This window comes from Lichenostomus cassidix, chromosome 6, assembly GCF_008360975.1.
Source record: "Lichenostomus cassidix isolate B80296 chromosome 6, HeHo_3.0, whole genome shotgun sequence".
Lineage (NCBI taxonomy): Eukaryota > Metazoa > Chordata > Aves > Passeriformes > Meliphagidae > Lichenostomus > Lichenostomus cassidix.
The window spans coordinates 31,406,431-31,425,530 of record NC_139487.1 but is presented as its reverse complement, the minus strand read 5'-3'; the positions used below and the strand labels follow the sequence as shown (position 1 = coordinate 31,425,530).

The window sequence follows — 19,100 nt, the reverse complement described above, 5'->3', positions numbered from 1 at the left end:
CAGCATCATTCAGGTTTGAATGGAGCATTTTGGGGTCTGTGAGTAGTGTCCATATTAACAAGACTCAACAGTTCCATTTCTTGAGAAGGGCATTCAGTGATGCATCCTGTATTTCACCCCCTGAAGCTCTACAGCAGGGTTTGATCCCTGGACTGAGCAGAGCCCAGTGCGCCATCCCACTGGAAGCAAGCCACACAGTCCATTTAATACCATGAACTCTCTCAGGCTTGTATCCAGCAAGTGCCCTCCCTCTTGAGCGCCTAACTATCTCTGGAATAAATTATTCCCCCTGGCAGTCTCCACTACTGCCTTTGGCTGCTTACTCTATGCCAAATCTGCTGCTGCAACAGGCTCACTCTGCATCTGCTTCTCTGGGTCTGTTTGAGCCTCAGCTTCTAAAGAGCTTCCCATGGGGCTTGCCAACTTGTCTGTATTCCTCAGGTTTTTGTGTGCAGATTTACTCTAGTCACAAAATCTTTTTAAAAGCTCCTGGCATCAAAGCACTGCTGCGAAAAAATGATGAAAAATTGTAGTCCTAGCATGAAACAGTCTCAGCCCACTTTTATCAGTGCTGGGTTCACCTCCTTGTCAACCTTTTCTTGAAGTGGACAGGGAAGCACTTGCCTAAACAAAAGCTGAGCCCCAAAAGGAGACCAAACTCCAGGAGCATGAAAGGCAGGTCCTCTAACATGACCTATTTCATCCGGAAAATTGCCTGAAATAAGAGCTGGCTGCAACTGCTAGAGAGCTCCTGACTGCTTTACAGTGAGCAGCTCCAAGCTTTAACCACGCTGACTGGTGTAAGTTCAGGATTTCTAGAAGCACAGTCCTCTACAAAGAGATTTCAGCTAAAAGAGATTAACCTGAGACCAACAGCAAAAAAATGACCAGCTGTCTTATCCCCCTCAGTACAGCACAAGATGAGAAAAAGGGTCTCTTCAAAATTTCAAGACTTTTGAAGTCCTCACCAAAAGGCCTTGCTGTAGTCCCATGGCAGCAAATAAGTCACAGAAAAGCAGTGACCAGGAAAAGCACAGAAAATGGAGATCCCACAGGATCTGCAGTCATTTTCCACTCTTAATCTCACCTTTCTTGACTGGGAAAAATCCAATTCTATCTTAAAAGCACTTAAGGCAGCCTGGCTTATACACATAGCACACCATTTATCCTGCAGTACCTTTGCTTTCCAGCATTCAGGGAAAAGTCATCAACTGCTTTGTCATATATTGTCCTGATGTCGTCCAGGCAGCCGTTATCCCCGAACGCTCCCCACTCTGTATTCACACACATCCGCCCTTGCTCACCATCCACCATCTCTATGTTTCTCATCTCTTCCATGTAACAGGCATTGCTGCCCGTTCCTGAAAGAAATAAACACTGAAGTTACTCTTTGGTTGGAACAAAACAACATGAGAACCAGCACCACAGCCCTGACAAACCTCCTGGGGGATTTTGAATGTGTTTTTTTCTGAAAGAAGTAGCTGAATCATCATTTGAAAAATCAGGAAAAACTCCAAACCCCCACTCTCTGACAATCCTAAACTGAAGGAGAACATTACTCCTGTGGTGCATTGCTCAGAGGGGGTCAGAGAGGAAGCTCACCCAGGCCAGCTGGGCTGAGGGTTCCACGCTGCCAGGAGGAAGAGCAGGGCAGCACTTTCAGCACACAAAACCTCACATGCTTCTGACCCCAAAACTGCAGCAAGCGGCCAGCTGGATTTTGCAGTTGGGAACTACTTTCCACAAAGCCCACAGACCCACAAAATTATGGGGAAAATGTACTGAACTGAAAACTTCATCAAGTTCTGAGGCAGCAGGGGTTTTACCAGCTGATTGCTTGGGGTTTTTTTCTGATTTAAATTGCTCATTTCCTCTGTCAGGAAAGTTACTTCCATGTTGAAATTATGTCATATCTGGTTCTTCTTAAAGGGGAGCCTAAGAAAAAGTGCTCCATGTACACAGAGGTCTTAGGGAGCAAAGCTTTATTAGCAAAGAGAGGCAGTTTTAGCTGCTACCCAGAACAAAAGTTCTCTTGAAGTTACTTGACAAACTCTCATTTAATCCTGCATCCCAGATTCTGCACCAGTTGCACCAGCAAGTCTGTTTTCTTGTGCCCTTTTTTTAGGGAATTATACCAATACAGTCTGAGCCAAAATAGATCCTCCCACAGTACTCCCCTGCTGCAGGAGCGCTGAGCCGCAGCACAGGGTTTGGCAGGGGGAATGTCTGGGTTTGCAGACTGAGAGCCAGGTTTACAGGACCAAACAGACCAAATCTAACTGTGGATTGCCACCAGTGTCCAACCTCCCTCAGGGGCCATCAGCCTGGCCCAGGAAATCCAGGCAGGGCAGAGGGAGCTGTCAGAGCCCCAGGGCTTTCATTCCCATTATCCCAGAGGCACCCAGGCCAACTCTGACCCCCTGCTCTGCACACAGACACACTGGCTGCAGAGCATATCTGGCAGGGCTGCAGCAGACAGGCCCCAGGGGATGTTCTCAGCACCCCAAGGACACACTGTCCTTCCTGTAGGGAGCTCTGGTTCCTGAAAACAATCCACCAATGAAGCTGCGCAGACACGGCTTCCTACCCACACTGCACTGTGCTGACTCATCCTGGACATTTTCCAACTGTCTGGAGGAGAAATTGGTGGCGTTTTATTTCCCTACAAGCCACCTCGCAACTGAAAGCATTCCTGAAGCTTGCAGGTGCCTTGTCCCCTTCTCTCCCACGGAAAACATTCCTCCGCAGAGCTCTGGGAATTCACACCACCCCGTGACTCAGGCTTCCCAAGCGTGGCATTGGCAAAGGCATCAGCAATCGCCTTTGGAATTACCTCAGCTGTCTCACTGCTGGGAAGGGAGCCTTCAGTCGCTGCACTCAGTCTATCACAGCTCTCCACCACATGCCATTTGGGGATTGTAGCTGAGCTTTGCAAGTTTATCCTGAGAGACCACATGCCTGAGGGAAGCTGTGGGCCACCAGAACACCCTGGCAGGGAAACTCTTCCAGGCCAAACCAACAGCAACTCCAGGAGCTGGTGAGGCTCCCTGAGCCCATGTCTGCTCTCCTCCTAAGCAGCCTTTACCAGACAAAACAGGCAGGATTTATTGAGCATCACAGCCTCTGTTTATCTCAACTGATTGTGGACAGAACTAACCCAGATGTTGAATTTTGCTCTCTTTCACTCCTGGATATCCTGGCTTTATTTTCAGCTAACCACAGGGATGCATCCATGAGCATACAGACAGATGTGTGGACGTGCTGATAAATAAAAAGCAGCTCTAACACATACCCACGATGAGCCCAATTTCACAGTTTGGATCTTCATAAGCACAAGTCATCATTGTGCCCACTGTATCGTTCACCACAGCCACCACATCCAAGTCAAATTCCTTTTGGAGAGAGAAAAGAACAGTGAGAATTCTGGGCTAGGAGCAGCCCCTCACACCAAGGGGACAGGAAAGGAGCACACCAAAGGGGCTGCTGTCAAAACACACTGGAAACAAACAACTGAAATTACCAGCCTGATTTCACACATGCAAAAATAGAACCCTAATCTACCAGCAGGCAGCTAAGGTACATGCTCTACCTCTGACAGACTGTCTTCAGAATGAAGCATATTCCTGGCTGTTCTCCTTGGCTTAGGTATGTTTAAGCACAGACCTTTTACACAGGCACATAGTATAAACATTTGATACTACAGCAATTGTGTAGCAATTCCAGTAACAAAGATTTTAAGACTTCTTTTTCACTGGCTGACAAAAACTGTGCAAAATTAACATCCTTCTCAGGCTATTTTTCTTCCCTTCCTAGAAAGTTTTGGCTAATCCAGTTGAGGCTTTTTCACGATCAAGAAGAGAAGGAGAAAACTGTCTTGAGGGTGCACTGAGGTGCATTCCTACAATCACTATTTTGAAAACCCCTGCCTTCTCCATGCATGTGAAAATTGCCACAGGGTTTGAAAGAAGCCTTGAAAGTTCTGGCAAATGTGGGAAGTTAGAAGCCTCTGGGGAAAAACAACCTTCTGTGCAGGACAGGAGTAACAGCCTATGTCTACAAGGCACACCAACCCTGTGAGAGGGAGCCAGCCTGACCCACAAGGTCTGTCAAGGCTGGAGAGGAGGAGGAGAGGAAAAACCAAAAGAAAAATCACCTCTCTTCTTTTAATTCCTTCTCTAAGCAAATATACCACATCTTCTCCCTCACAGTCTGTAGCTTTGAAGCCTTTTGTCCAGTTGAGAAGGATACCCTGAAAAGCAAGAAAATAGGTTATCCAGTTGCTAGGACTCAGATGTTATTCTGTACTTGACATTTCAAATGCCTTAGTGTGAGGTTTACAGCAGAGTCTCTGTGAAAAGGAATATCTCTTTAGTATGTGGAATTTGCATCTAAACCTACTAATTGTGACTGGACTCAATTTCCAGGGCAACACAACAAATTAAAAAGGAAAAATAGTTTGACAGGAATAGCAAACTCAAAAAAGCAAAAAAATGTTGTAGAACATGTCTCTCTTAAAAAAAAAAAAAACAAACAGCTACGTATAGAGGAAACTATTAACAGCTGCACAGGCGGGGTTGGCAGTGAAGAAGTTAAGCACATAAGTGAAAAGAACACAAGTCCATCTGTCAGGGATGTGCTGCAGGCCACGCTGTCACCTGTAGGGTGACACAGCCCAGAGACTCTGGTGCAACCAGTCCATCCAGTGAGACAAGATCAGCTAGGAATAGGTGCTGACAGCAGGGATGGACTTTTGCTTACTGCTTGCAAAACCAGGGAAGTGTCACAGACCTGCAGGTTTATATGTTTGGAAAAAATATAGTGCCTTAAAAAAGGGATATCACCACCATGGAAAATTTAAATGCTCTTATCTGTCACAGCCACCAGCTGAGCAGCATTTGCATTGCTACCCTTATGGGAACTATTTATAGGAGCATCTGTACTGGTCAGGGTCAGAGCACAAATCTTCCCCTTGTATGACCTTCCTGTACGTGTCACGCAGATGACACGAAGGCAGGGAAACCAGGCCTGGCATAAGCACAAAAGCAGATTCAAAATATACTAAGGAACTTACAGCATCCAGACTGGTCTGCTTGCAAGGGAAGGAAAAGGTGAAGCCGAGAGGAAGACGTGCGCCTTTTATGCCCATATAATCCAGGAAGTCAGAAATGCAGGTAACGATGTGATCAAACAGCTTTAAAGAGAAAAGTCATAATATTTAAGTTGTACATATTATGTGCTCTTAAGAAGTTATTTAAAAATCAGCAGTGCAGCCGAAGAGAAACACAAATACCTCTTCTCCTGTTCCCTGCATCACCTCTATGGGAATGGCATAGATCTTGTTGTGCATCTCAACTGTTCTCCTTTTACCACTACGGATTTTCACCAGCAAAACTCTAAAGTTTGTCCCTCCAAGGTCAAGTGCCAGAAAGTCTCCATTCTCTGTAAAAGAATAGGTGTGTATATTTAAAGAACCATACATAAAATCTGAAGAAGTGCTTCTCTCAGAAAGTATTGTGATAGAAAATCTCCTAGAAACTCAAATCTTCATTAAAGGAGGATTTTAGATGCTGCTCTGATTATTCCAGCCTTTTCTTTTTTTTTTTTTCATATTTTGTTTTGGTTTTGTTTTCCTTTAAACCAACAAGGGAAAAAGGACCTACACAACTGTTCCCTGAAAGAAAGCTGAAATTTGGCCAGCCACCCTGAAACGCAAAGAAGTGCCCAAGTAGTGTGAAGAGGGTTCATATGGGTTTGTGATCCCAGCTCTCGTTTTATGAGCCCAGCTGTGGTTTTCTCCCCTCAAGCTGGGACTTTGCTTGCACACTGGGGCAAGAGCACAGGGCCAGGCTGCCAACAACCAGCACAGGCCAGCAGGGTCAGTGCTGAGATCTCCTCCTTTGCACAGCTCAGGTTCCTCTCGGGTAGCACCAGATCTGCTCACCCTCCGCCAAACCCCAACCCCACACTGGGAGCCTGTTTTGGGTCCCCGTAGCCGAGCCAGTGTCCCCACTCCAGCGAGGGCATGCTCTACCTGTCCCATCCGGCGTGCTGCGGACGAAGGTGGGCAGCATCTTCACTTTGGCAGTCTCGTGAGTCTTCTTCTTCAGCCCCGCTTCCATCTCCGCCCTCATCCTCTTCTTCACCTGCAGCAGCTGCTCGTGGGTGAGCTTGAACTCGGCCAGAGTCTCGTCGATGAGGCGGTGCTGCTCCGACAGCCGGTACGCCACCGCTGTCACCATGGCCGCTCCCTTGCCGCTGCCGCTCTCCGACAGCAGGAACCGCACCTCCGAGTCGGGCACCAGGCGCCGCGTGGTTTTGTGCAAGCGCCGGGCGTACCTGCAGGGAGGGGAGGGGAGGGGAGGCTGCAAGCCTGGCCTCTGCGCTGCCCACACCCCAAAACCTGCGCTGCATCCCCCCAAAATCTGCACTGCCAACACCGACCCACTGCGAGAGGAGTGGGGAGACACACTGTGCCCAAACTAGCCTCCCAAGCAGGAAAACTAACAGAGAAGAGCAGTTCTTCCCTACAGCCTACTTCCTCCTGAATTTCTAAGCAAAGCCAGCAAAAATGAGAGGAGAATATCAGCCTCACCCCCTGAACCTAATCCTGGATGAGAGAAACTCCCTGGCTGCAATGCTCCTCCTGGAAATTTTTTTGTTTGAAGAAATTTTATGGTCTTAATGAAGGAAAATATCTTCTTCAACAAACAATGAGAAACTGAAAATGAAACATTAAGCATACTTCTCCTTTCAGAAGCTTCCCCATAAACATAATTTTCTGATTTCTACATAAATAAATATAGCTGTTTCACTAAAAAAGTAACTTTCAAGATGGGGAAAAACAAGACAAAGCTGGTTTTTTAAAGGCCATGGAAATGTAAGCACCACTTTTTATCCCCCTGGTTTCCAAGTGTATCTTCAGAAAAGACTGGCAAAAATAGGGTTCAGCATGGGCATTAAACTGGAAATGGAGATGAAGGTGAATTAATGCAGGTCTCCTCACAGCCCAATCAACAGGCACAAAATAATGTTTTATACAAAGAAACTCTCCTTCCAAGAGGTCTCTTGAGGATCCCTTAAGGTATCTACTCAGACCATGGCAGTTTTCCCTGACATTGCAGTATCAATTTACTCGGGGGTTTGGTTCTTTTCTGCATGGTTTTGTTGGGTTTTTAAAATCTCACACAACTTCCTCAACTTCACAATTTAAAAGACATCTCTCCTTTCCCCCAAACTCCTCAGCTCAGACCTAAATCCCCATGCCCATGCTCTGGGTTCATCATTTCACAGCCTGCCTGGGAGATGTCATGGGATGACATCTCACCCCTTTGCAAACCAGAGCCCGTGGCAGGTGAAGTGTTAGCAGCAGGAGCAGAGGGACTCACTGTGGATGCATCTTGTAGAGGGAGCCATCCACCCCCACGGTGGTGCGGAGGCGGCCGACGCCCTTGTTGTCCCGCAGCTGGTTGAGGATGGCACCCAGGGTGGAGGCCACCAGGTTGGCCGAGCGGAAGGACACGATGGTGCAGACGTGCTGGACAGCGATGCAGTCCTCGTGGGACGGCTCCACCCCCAGCCGGGTCAGGATTTCTTTGGCTTTGTTCAAACCTTCTTTGCTCCTGCAAAGTAAAGGGGACTTAGTGGGGATGTACTGGACTGTAGGACTGCAGTGCATCCAAACATGGGTGTCCCTGCCTGGGGTTTGAGAAGGTTGGAAAGAAAATTTCTCAGAGATCTGGACTAGAAAGCTCCGTGAGGCTTGAAATCAAATGCACTAAACATGTATTCATTCACAGATGGAAAAGCTTTCCATTAAAGCCTGGCGCCAACATGCCGCCTACAAACAGTGTAATTCCAGGTACTCCAGCAGCTGCCCTAGGGGCAAGACCTGGAGGAATTCAAATGCTTTTTCATTACAGTGATGCTTTAAACTGCAAACAGCTCCTCTAAAGCACAAAGCACCAGCCCCACAGCTCAGCACAAGCCTGAGCACACACCTAATTGAACATTCGTTCCCTTGCATGTCTCAATAAATTAAGTTCAGTATGAAAAACAAAACCCTGAGCAAAGGTTGCCTAAGCAATGTCATCCTAGAGGGTCTCTTTTCAGGCTTTTACAGTCCCATTGAATCTCTGCCCCTTGCATTGCTTTTTTCCTCATTAGCATCCAGCCTAAAAGCAAAACTTCTGGCAAAACTTCTTGTCCAGCTCAGTCATTTCCCAGACAAAAACACAAGGAGTCATCTTGTCATCCCTAACTGCACTTCATATATCTTTTTAAGGACTCCTGCATCTTGCTAGCACCAGCTAGAAATTTGAAGCTGCACAGGGATTCACTCCCTACTTACAACTAAAGTGGCTCTTCAAGAAGTAAGGTGGGTAAGGGCAAATTTTACTCCTAACAACTGAATTTCTCAACAACTGTGCTTCTCTCACTGCTGTTCAATGTTATATTGGTCCACAACACAGACCTCTGTGGTTAAGACAAATTAACACACTCATTTAAGATAAAGCTGTTCAGATAACACAGTCTGCAGGGACAGGAGTAAAATGTGTCAGAAGGAAGAGGCATTACAGAAGTTACTGGCTGTTCCCTTAGCGTCACACTTGCCATTTCAAAAAGAAAATCCAGCCCAATGACTATGGTACAAACTATCCCAGTGATGTGAATTTTAAAAACACAGGGGAAGAGCCTGTAAGCACTGACCAAAGGGGTGATGACACTCAAAGAAACCAACTGGCACATAGCTCAGAGGTCACCGTGCAGCACCCAGCACTGCCTACGAGACTGAATGCTCTGCCTTGTCATGCTTGTTTTCTTTCTGCCCAGCAATCCCAAGGATACAGCAAGAAGCAACACAAGTATTTGCTAGGAGGCACTAAGCCAATTCACTCCCATGTTTAGCTGCAGGGTAGCAACTTTGGAGATTTTATGAGCAGGGAGAGAGGTACTACAGCTCATACCCTGAAGCTGCATGGACTAGTGGACTTTATAGTTTTGCCCAACACAGAAGAAGGAAGAAATCTTGGGGAGGAGGAAACAGACTGTCTGCTTGGGGTCCCCACATGCCAGTTCTGCACCTGCAGTAGAGGATGGCAGCCACCCCAATGCAGAACGCCTCCCCAAAAGCAAAAAGAGATGCTGGAAAATTAACATTCAGAGTCACTGTGAAGCCCAAGGAGTGAAAACGGATAGATTACTCACTTTTCAATGGCAGAAACATGCTTTGTCTCAAACTTCCCTTTGGTGAGAAGCTCAGGGGTGATTCTCCCCTCAAAGAGCAGCCCCTCCTTGGCCATCTTCACCAGGATGAGCCTTACCAGCTCCCCCATGTACAGCCCACTGACCATCTTCTCAAACCTGCAGGAGAGGACAGCAGTCACCCATGAATCCCTGGGCAACACAGGGAGGCAGAGCCCAGCTGTGCCACCACAATGCCCAGCCCAGCACAGGCAAAGCTTCCTTGAACTGCAGAATTCACAACACAAGTGGAAAAAGGAGCACAGAGAGGAAAACAACAGAAGCAAAGTTCACAAATAACTGCCTCACTCACAGCTGCTTCCCTGGATTAAGGGATCCACGGTCAATCTCTCGATCAAACTCGGTCCTGATGTCTTCCAGTGAGCCATCATCTCCAAAGGCACCCCACTCCGTGTTAATGCACATCCTGCCCTCATCCCCTTCCACCAGGTCGATGTGCCTCATCTCCTCCATGTAACAGGCGTTGGTGCCAGTGCCTTGGGGGAAAGGACAGCAGAAGGTGCTGACTAACCAGGCCAGGCAAAGGGAGACAAGCCCCGTGCCCCCTGCAGCTGCAATGAGCATTACCGATGATCAAGCCAACTTCGCAGCGCTGGTCGTCGAAGCCGCAGGTCATCATGGTCCCGACGGTGTCATTCACAACAGCCATGATATCTGCATCGTAGTCCTGGGGAGGAGCAAACCATTACTTGGGCCACAGGGCTCCTCTGGAAAGCACTGCTCCTGTTCATCACCAGCTTGCTTTTAGCAAATGGTTTCACAAGGAACAGGAGACAAATTATCTGTCTGAATGCCACAGCTCATTTTTTAAAAATATCTCCTGTTCCGTCTGCCAGTTCCCCATCCCACGTACCCAATAAGGCAATGAGAGCAGACTAATGCAAGCAATAAAACAGCATTAGGATCACTCTAGAGAGCACAGGCCTGCTTTCACATAAGCACACTTAGGCAGGAAAGACAAGGGCTGCACATGAGGAACAAGGAACTTTGCACTGAAACATCCTGGAGTGATTTGAAGGAGTTGCTTGAGGAGTCAATCTAGAAAATATTTCTCATAGGATTCACTTAAACCATTTATGTGTTTTATTTCAAGCGAAGATTTTAACACAAAAATAATGCAATTAAATGAATGGCATGCAGCCATTTCTTTCCAGGTTCTTCAGCGTGTGATTCTACCAAGTCTAATGATAATAATTGACTCTAGTAATGTTTTCTGGTGACAGCAAAATTCAGGTTTGCATAAGAGTCCACAATTGCCCAAATAAAGCAAATACTGCCCAGTTTTTGATGAATTTGTATGCTGAGTAATCATCACCTGGCTGCAAGCATTATGCAAACCCAGATTCATTCCTTCTCACACTCTGTGCCTTTTTATTTGTTCAAATCAGCAACCTGGTCACCTTCACACTCTATAAAGTCAACAGTGAGAAACTGCATGGAGCAACAGCTCACTGAGCCTGAAATCCCCTTCTTTCTGCTTTGCTCCTCTCCTGCTCCCAAGCACAGCAGGTGTACAACTGAGCTGAGCCCAGTCCATGAGAAAAAGTTTCTTGGGAATGGGATGTGCTGGTATCACTGAAAAGCCACAGCACTGCCACACAGCACTTCCTCAATTTTCAGAGAGTGATAAAATCACTGAGGGTTGCCAGTGAAAAGCCACTACACAGTAACTCAGTTCTGTGCTGTGAGGATAATCACAGCTTCCACACAACTCTGACGCAGCTTCATCTTTCCAGCAAACCCGCACATTTTCATGCAAGAAAGCAGAGCTCCACCACCACTCAGTCCACCTGCTCATGAGTGACATGAAAAGTGGTCCCTGATAAAGCTGAGATACAGCTAAAAAATAAAAAGAAGTACAATTACCCCACGTTTCTTGATGGCCTTGTTAAGCAGCCTCACGACATCTGCTCCCTCCACTCCACTCGCTTTGAAGCGCTTTGTCCAGGTTATCAGAACACCCTGATAAAACAAGACAGCAACATTCAACAGGATGCAATCATAAGACACACACTGATTATTTTTGTCCTTAAAAACAAGATTTTACACTTCAAATGAATCTTCAGGCCTCACTTCTTATATGACCTCTAACAACCCAACCTGAGACAACTGGTGGTCTTAGAGTCTAATTACAGTGAGCTGAAAGATGGAAAATTCTTTTCCCCTCCATTGCTAGAAAATGCTGTGCTTGCATTTTGCATTTTCATCCTACTCTTCTCCCTGCTACTCCTCGACAGTTTTTCTTGGAAAACCATTTAATCCTATTGAGCCATGGAAATAGACTGCTTTCAGAAAAAATTGACTGTACAGGACTGACTAGAGAGCAGGAATATGATGTTGGTATGTCCAGGACTCAGCAGCAATGGGGATCAGGCTGATGTACATTTACTGCCTGGAGTCCCATCTGTCTGGGCTTGTTTAACTGTGGGATCCTGTTCATGGGTTGAGGCAAATGAAAGTACTGGAGACATAACAATGTATGTCCCTATTTCACACCACAGATCAGAAAGGAAATCCTGGTATTGAATTCCTTGTCTGCAAACTGTCATAAAGAGCCTGCAAATCCCTCAAGGTAATGACTACACTGATCTTTTGCTATTTACATAATGCCTGGCTGAATCAGAGCATTCAGTGCACAGGTAAATAGTAATAAAAGAAATAAAAGAGTGTTGACAGTAATCAGCTGACAAAAGGGCAATTCAAAACACCAGCTTTCCATACCCACCACAATATTCACATCTGTCACAACAGGAGTCCAAGAAGCTAAAAACCAGAAAAGCTGAAGGCTGTAGGCACAAGCAGTCATTGCCCAGGTGTGTATTTGCCCATAGCTCAGCTTAAAAATCAAATTTGCTCTCCAAACTGGGATAGCTACAGGGAACAGAAGGTCAGGGCAGCTGTTTCCAGACCAGGAGATACTCTCCTACCCCTAACCACAGACTCAGTTTGTGTAAGTTTTGCCACTGTGCTGCCATCGTGTGCATTGTTTAGAAACCCAGCAAAGCCCCGTGCTGCTGTGCAGGGAAACTGGGCAAAACCTGCTCTGCTGGCACAGCTTTCATGGCCCAAAGGGCACCTTGTTTCACACAACTTCTATAAGAAACTGGTCAAACCACACTGGCAAAGAGCAGTTCCTCTCAGCCTGACTGGCCACTGCGCTGGAAGGAATTTTTCCTTCACCAGCAAGGCCTTGGCAGCAGGAAGGAGCCTTTGGAATGCAGCAGGGTTGAGTGGGGCCCAACCACACAGTGTCCATCTTATATCCCTTGGTGAAAACAGGGACCACCCTGCCTCCTTCTGCTCACCAAGCACAAGAAAACAGCACCCAGGCAAGCACAGCCTCACAGAAGCAGCAATCCAGGAACAAACCCGGCCCACAGAACCCAGAAAAAATGTGTTTTTCAAACACTCAAAACATCAGCAAAACTCTCAATAAGTTGGGTTGATTTGGGTTTTTGTTGTTGTTGTCTATTTCTTTATTAAGAGACACCCTCCCTTGTCTCTTCCTATCCCATTCCCCTCTGCCACTGCTTAGGTGTCCCCAAGGCATCCCACATGCTGCCTGGCCCTGCCCCAACAAGCACGATTCCATCCCAGCTGGTTGGAGCAAACCAGCCCACAAACAAGCACCTTTCATCATGCAGCTAAGCAAACCTTCCCAAGGGCAACTCAACTTCAAAACCACAGCCCCAGCACAGCTCTGCTGTGGTCAGGAGCCTGAGCCTTACCATGCACCATGGCCAGATCGGAGAGCTGCCCCAAGATCAACTCATCTCTTCTGATCTGATGCAGGAAAAGGCAGCTCTCTGCTCTGAACTGCTTTCAGGCCCTGAGTTAGTCAGCACCCTTGGGTTCAGCTCTCAGCACTGCTCGAGAAGTTTGAAATGTAATAAAAATCATGCCTCACCTGGCCCTCCTCAGCACCAGCATCTGGGGGGCTCTTGCACCAGGCTAACCTAGAGACCTGCAAGCTGGAAAAGCAGGTCGTGCTTTAGCAGGGCAACCTCTGCGTGTTTTGTGTAGATTTAACTTTCCTGAATTCATTTGCTACAACGTTGCCATGGCAATGCTGTACCGGGAGGCTGCTGAGTCATTTGTGACACAACGAGCAAAAGGAGGAAAATACCACAGCATCCTTGTCATGGGAATCTCATCAGTCACTTCACAAGGCTGGCTATCCCTGGCCTTTTAAAGCAGGCTGGTTCCAGGTGAGCTGTCTGACTGCCCTTGGTGCCCAGCCGGTGGCACAGCTCAGGACTGCAGCTCAGCAGGGACACCCAGATCCAGATCCAGATCCCTCTGTGCTTGTGAGGGGCAGCAAAACCCGAGCAAACCCTGCTGGGCTGGGTCCTTCCCAATCACACCCCGTGGAGAGGTGAAAAAAGGCTGCACAGGAGGCAGGGAAACCACTGCCATGTTTACAGGGTAAACCATAACACCAAGCAGCTCACGCAGAGGCAGCACAAAACATCAGATGCCTCCTCCTCATTTGTTACCCAGCTCTTTCAGGCAGAAGCATAAACACAGTCTGACAGTGAAATATAATGCTCATTTATCCCCAAAATGAGACCTGCCTCAGATACTGCTTTCATGGCAGTGTTTTAATAACATGGCAGCTCTTCCGTGTATTAAGAAAATTGTGAAATCTTCTTACCTCATCTAGCTTGGATTGTCGACAGGGGAAGGAAAATGTAAACCCGACTGGCAGTTTCTTGTCTTTGATTTGTTGTTTCTCCATAAAGTCTCCCAGGCATTCAGCAACATGATCAAAAAGCTGTAAGAAAAGTATAAAACCATCATGATCAGAGATACAGCCTCAGGGAGAAAACGTTTCAATCTCTATATGAAAACTGCTCTGCGTGAGGGGAAAGGGGAAAATAGCTCTTCAGATTTTAAAATATGGATAAATGGGCAGAACTATGAAAATAATCTCGAGCAGCATATATGAACACCTTAATTACTAATACATTGTGAAATACACTGTCCTTTTACACACCTAATTCTGCAGGCATCTTTTACATCCATATAAAAACACTTCCTGAAATTAGAGGCTCGTGTCTTTTGAGCCTGCTGTAACCCTTCCACTTAACATTTGATGAGAACAAAAATGTCCTTTTAACCTTTCAATAACAGGAAGGAGCAAGTCAAAAGAACATTTGGGATCCAGTCCCACAGGAGGTTGAGCACTTTTACTGTGGTGCAGAGAAGATAACATCTGCTTCATTCAAGCACTGCTGAGACCAGAGAACCCAGCACTTTGCAGGAGCCACCCAACAGAACATCATCTCTCAAATCTATTCCTAAAGCATGCAGAAACAAACAAAAAGGAGGCCCAAGGGATTCATCCAAATATTTTCCATGCTCTGAAACAACCCAAAATGGGGATATTTTCAGCATTTTCTGAAAGGTTGAACTATGCAGACAGCCTGCGCCAGGCTTCTGGGTACCAACTCCCACCCAGCTGCCTCAATGGCACCTGTGAGCATGGCACTACGTGACCCTGCCAGCCAGACCAGGGACCAGGGGGCACAAAGGCCTCTCACACTGAGCCATTTGGAAAGCCCCTCAGGTAGATTGCAATGCTCAAAGCTGAAGAAATCAAGCCTGAGCAACTGAAGCATCAAAAATACACATTTGTATTTACCAGCGCCAGAAAGCCAGACATGACTTCAACTGACCCATACCACAAATGGATGGCAAGCTATTAACAAGCCACTGCCTGCACCAGGAGATAACTATGCTTCACATTTTAACTCCCTGAAAAACAAAAACCCAAACAAACCCAATCCCATCTGCAGCATTGGTGGGATGAGAGCAGGTAGTCTGCCCATAAGATTGGGGATAACTGGGAGGGAGTACACAAAACATTTGCTGGTACCAATTAGCCAACACAGCTTTATTAAGGACAATTTAGAGTCTTGGAGAGACAAGAATGAACTACAGACAGACTGCAGCAATTACAAATGATGAATAGGAATATTTTGTCCTTCAAAGCAGGTCAAGAAGCAGTGTGTGTAATATTACAATTAAACTGAACACCTTAAGCTCATGCCTTAAATGAAGTCAGATTTGATTAAGGAAAAGTACAGTGGTTTCCCAGGGAGAATGTTGCTATTCATTGTCCTGGGCAAATCAAGGACATATTTCTAAGCCCACGCAGAGAAACAACATGGGAATGCAATGTACACTGCACTGAAGACAATTTTCAGCTGTCCAGATGAGGGAGAGAGGAAGAGGAGTTATGAAAAGAACTACATTTAAGTAATAAAATATGGCAGCTTCTCCAGGAGGAACACAGAAATAGCAGGAGTGTGTGTTTTGATTATGCTTTCCATCTGAAAATATCTTGCTGAATACTCAATCCTACTAAACTTTTAGCTGCTTCCAGGATTACAAACAAAAACCAGGGGCCAAACCTCAAACCCCTCGGGAGCTCAGAGAGCAGGAAGCAGAAATGTTGACTGTGTATGTTGTTACAAAAATCCCTCTCATGCAACAAACTACGAATGCATAGAGAAAAGACGGGATCTGCTTTGTAAGTCTAAATGCAAAAAATTCCTGGGCATTCCCAATAGACTCCAAAAAGTCCATGCACCTGCTGTGTTTGCTCACACAGCCCTGGCAGGACCTGTTGAAGCCCACCTATGTGAGTTAGCAATACACTGAGAGGGCAGGCAAATGCAGTTAACTATTAGCCACAATTTGGACACTACAGGAGCTGTGTCTAGTCAGTGATGCACAGTCTGACTGTGCTACTGTTGCTCATAAACCACAGAGGGAAGGCATGGCTCATAAGCAGAGAAAAAAGAGAGGCATTTATTAGTTTTGCTACCACTGATGCTCGTAAGATATTTCCTAAGGAGACTCAAGGAAATATCTGTGTGTGCCTATGCCCATATTAACACCCAAACCTCACCAGTGCCAAACGACTCTAACAGGATACTAGAGGCAACATTACAAAGTTCCTTTAGAATTTCATTAAATAGGGAAGGTGCACTGAGGAAAAATCCAAATCCTCTTTCACCCACAGGTTTGTAGTAGGGAACAGTGTGACCCAAATATTTAATCAAATGCCAAAGAGATGGACAGAGTGAATGCCACAGCCAAGAGGAAAGGGCCAGTCTGATTTACAGAACTGAAGTAGTACAGCCTGAAACCCAGAGCAACAGATCAGGCTTCCTTAACTCCCCTGACCATGAAGTTTCCTGCTCAGGTTGGGCTCCAAGAGGTCTCCACAAGGATTCATTTGGCCGGCAGACAGGAGACTTTGACAAGCAACTAAAGACCTAAGCTCAGGCTCAAGCCCCTGAATGGGGATGATTTAAGGAGCAAGGAAACAACAGTTCCAGATCAAGAGAACAGCTAGCTACAAATCCATAACCTACCCTCAGTGGTGACAGAACACAAAAAGCAAGATCATAATCAAGTCTCAGGCACACTCCCATTTGCTGAGCTGACATGGAAGACAGGCTTCTTAAAAATTTTAAACCTGCTATTACACTGCTGAAGTCAGTGAGAGTTTTGCCCTTGACATTGATAGGGAACTGTCTGACTGGCAAAGCTGGCAACCCTTGCCTCACAGATGGACAAAAATGGAAGTTTGAATGCCACGAAGTAGAAAATATCAAAATTAACCATGCTAGTGAGGCATGAAGCCATAAATCACAGCCTTCAATAAGCTGATTATGCACTAAGCTTTAAGAGTATAACTCAGCAAAGTTAATGACACAACTTGCTGGAAATCATTAGTAGCCTACCCCACACAGGCAATTCAGTCCAAGTATTCCACAAATCAGGCTCGGACATTTCAGAAAACTTCAAGCATATACTACATCAGTCATAAGTACCAAATCATCAGCTGCCTGTCTGCCTCCTGGGCATCCCCCATGCTTCCCTGTGAAGTCACACAGCAAGCACTGGATATTGTCATGGAACAATTTCAAACCCAGATGCTATTCTGATGATGCTTCTAAGTTCTCCTCCTGTTTTCCTGGTACTTAAATGCTGTGCCCATGGGGTCAGTGGAAGCCTTGCTTGCCTTTCTTTCAGCTTAAAAGCCATGACAAAGCCCATCAGCCTGAGCTCCACACTGCTGCTTCCCAGCAGCCAAATGGCCTTTGGATATTGAAAAATTAAAACACAGATACAACAAAGACATAGAAAGAAAGCAGACCTGATGTCTCCCTTCCTGGCTTCTCCTTACCACCCTTATCATGTCTCCATAAAATATCCCCTTAAGCCAGCCAGCCTTGTTTCCCCAGGACAGGCACTTGGGTGTGCAGACAGCCCTGCTACCTGACAGTCTCCAGCTCCTGGCACCCCTCCATGGGCAAGCAACCCCCTGCTCCCAACCTGCCTCCGAGCAGCCCACCCAACTTTGCTGCCTCCCCAGCAACAGGAAGCTCAGCTCAGCTCCCCTCCAAAAGCATTCTCTGGGAAAGCCACTGCATGACCTTTTGGCCTAATAACAAAGCAGTAAGGTTAGGAAAGTCTTTACAAGAAGGTTATTTTATTGCTGTGGTTCAGATATCAGAGCAATGCTTTTATCAGTTCTGCTGACAAGCCATGATTGCCATCTTCCACTCACTGCTGCATAAGAATGCAGCAGCACTTATAAGGTAAAGACAATAAGGGTATTAAAGTGACTACAGAAAATATATCAAAGGTAGAAATGCTGTTCCCATAATTTTTCTTTTTCTCCACTTTTTTAAATTCTTCTGAAAGATACTTTAAGTTTCCTGCAGGTCTCATACTCCTAAACAGCACCTCATTCTAGTAAAAAGTGTAAAAACCTTGCTGTTTCCAACAATGAAAATTACTTGTTTTGCCTTATGCTGACACAGAGACAGATCTACCAGTGAAATAAATATTCATTGTAATCCACTTCCTGAGCATTAAAAAAAAAAATTCTTCCAAAGAACCCAATTTGAAATCCAAGTGAACGGTTACAAACATTTTCCACTCTTGGAACAGGGAAGACTGGAGAAAAAAAAAAAAACCCTTTCAATTACTCAGCAAAACTTAAGTTGAAGCTGTGCCAAAGCATTCTATCAGCTTCCCCTAATTTTTCTAATGTACTTGTACTTTTCATGAATGCTGAGTTGCTCAGACTGCCTGCACAGATATGTGGCTGTCATGGGGATTTCTATCCCTCATCTACCACTACAATTGTAGGGCTGGTCATGCTCATTGCTTACAAAGACTAAGTTGTTTTCCTGCTCGCCATTTGTACACATGGAAAGTAAGTTCACTATAAAAGCCAGAATTTTTATTTCTGGGCTATTTTTCCCGAACTTATCCAGAAGTCTCCCACATGGTGACAGCAGATTTGCAGCACCCATGCATGCTCTGTTACACTAAGTACTGCTTATTTATTTTCAGTACTAACACTGACATTCAGTCTGCATGCTGTAGGTACAACGGTTAAGATGCTAAGCTCATTCTTGAGGGGGTTTTCTAAAACCTAAGCAGCTAATCTTCAGAGAGCCATGCCAAGGAAGAGGTGCTTACCCGTGTTCCACTCCCGTGCATGATGTCTTCTGGGGTATTATAAATTTCACTTTCCATCTGCACCGTCTGCTTTTTTTCATGCGATACTTTCACACGAAGGATTCGGAAATAAGAACCACCAAGATCCAGAGCAATGAAATCTCCTTTCTCTATGTGGAAAACGAGAAACAAGAGATTAAAAATTGTATGCAACACAAATCTGGGAAACATCAAGCTCGGTTAAGTGCACCACAGAAGCAAATGTCCAGTCCCTGCAGTAAGGAAGTTCCAGCTGCAGGGCATCCATATGAACCTGATTCCATCAACCTGATTGCCTACAATTTAACAGG

At 45.9% G+C, this 19,100-nt stretch overlaps 1 protein-coding gene across 2 annotated transcripts in view; it reads right to left on the bottom strand.

Annotated features, from left to right (window-relative positions):
- HK1 (hexokinase 1) overlaps nucleotides 1-19,100 on the bottom strand; it is a 41,148-nt gene that overhangs the window by 5,813 nt on the left and 16,235 nt on the right. For both annotated transcript variants that reach the window (XM_085064327.1, XM_085064328.1), the window contains exons 3-15: nucleotides 18,772-18,920; nucleotides 13,916-14,035; nucleotides 11,128-11,223; nucleotides 9,829-9,928; nucleotides 9,554-9,737; nucleotides 9,205-9,360; nucleotides 7,386-7,619; nucleotides 6,032-6,336; nucleotides 5,291-5,439; nucleotides 5,072-5,191; nucleotides 4,154-4,249; nucleotides 3,293-3,392; nucleotides 1,178-1,361 (exon numbers count right to left, since the gene is read on the bottom strand). In XM_085064327.1, the coding sequence (XP_084920453.1) occupies nucleotides 1,178-1,361; nucleotides 3,293-3,392; nucleotides 4,154-4,249; nucleotides 5,072-5,191; nucleotides 5,291-5,439; nucleotides 6,032-6,336; nucleotides 7,386-7,619; nucleotides 9,205-9,360; nucleotides 9,554-9,737; nucleotides 9,829-9,928; nucleotides 11,128-11,223; nucleotides 13,916-14,035; nucleotides 18,772-18,920 (1,993 nt within the window). The remainder of the gene's footprint in view (nucleotides 1-1,177; nucleotides 1,362-3,292; nucleotides 3,393-4,153; nucleotides 4,250-5,071; nucleotides 5,192-5,290; nucleotides 5,440-6,031; nucleotides 6,337-7,385; nucleotides 7,620-9,204; nucleotides 9,361-9,553; nucleotides 9,738-9,828; nucleotides 9,929-11,127; nucleotides 11,224-13,915; nucleotides 14,036-18,771; nucleotides 18,921-19,100) is intronic.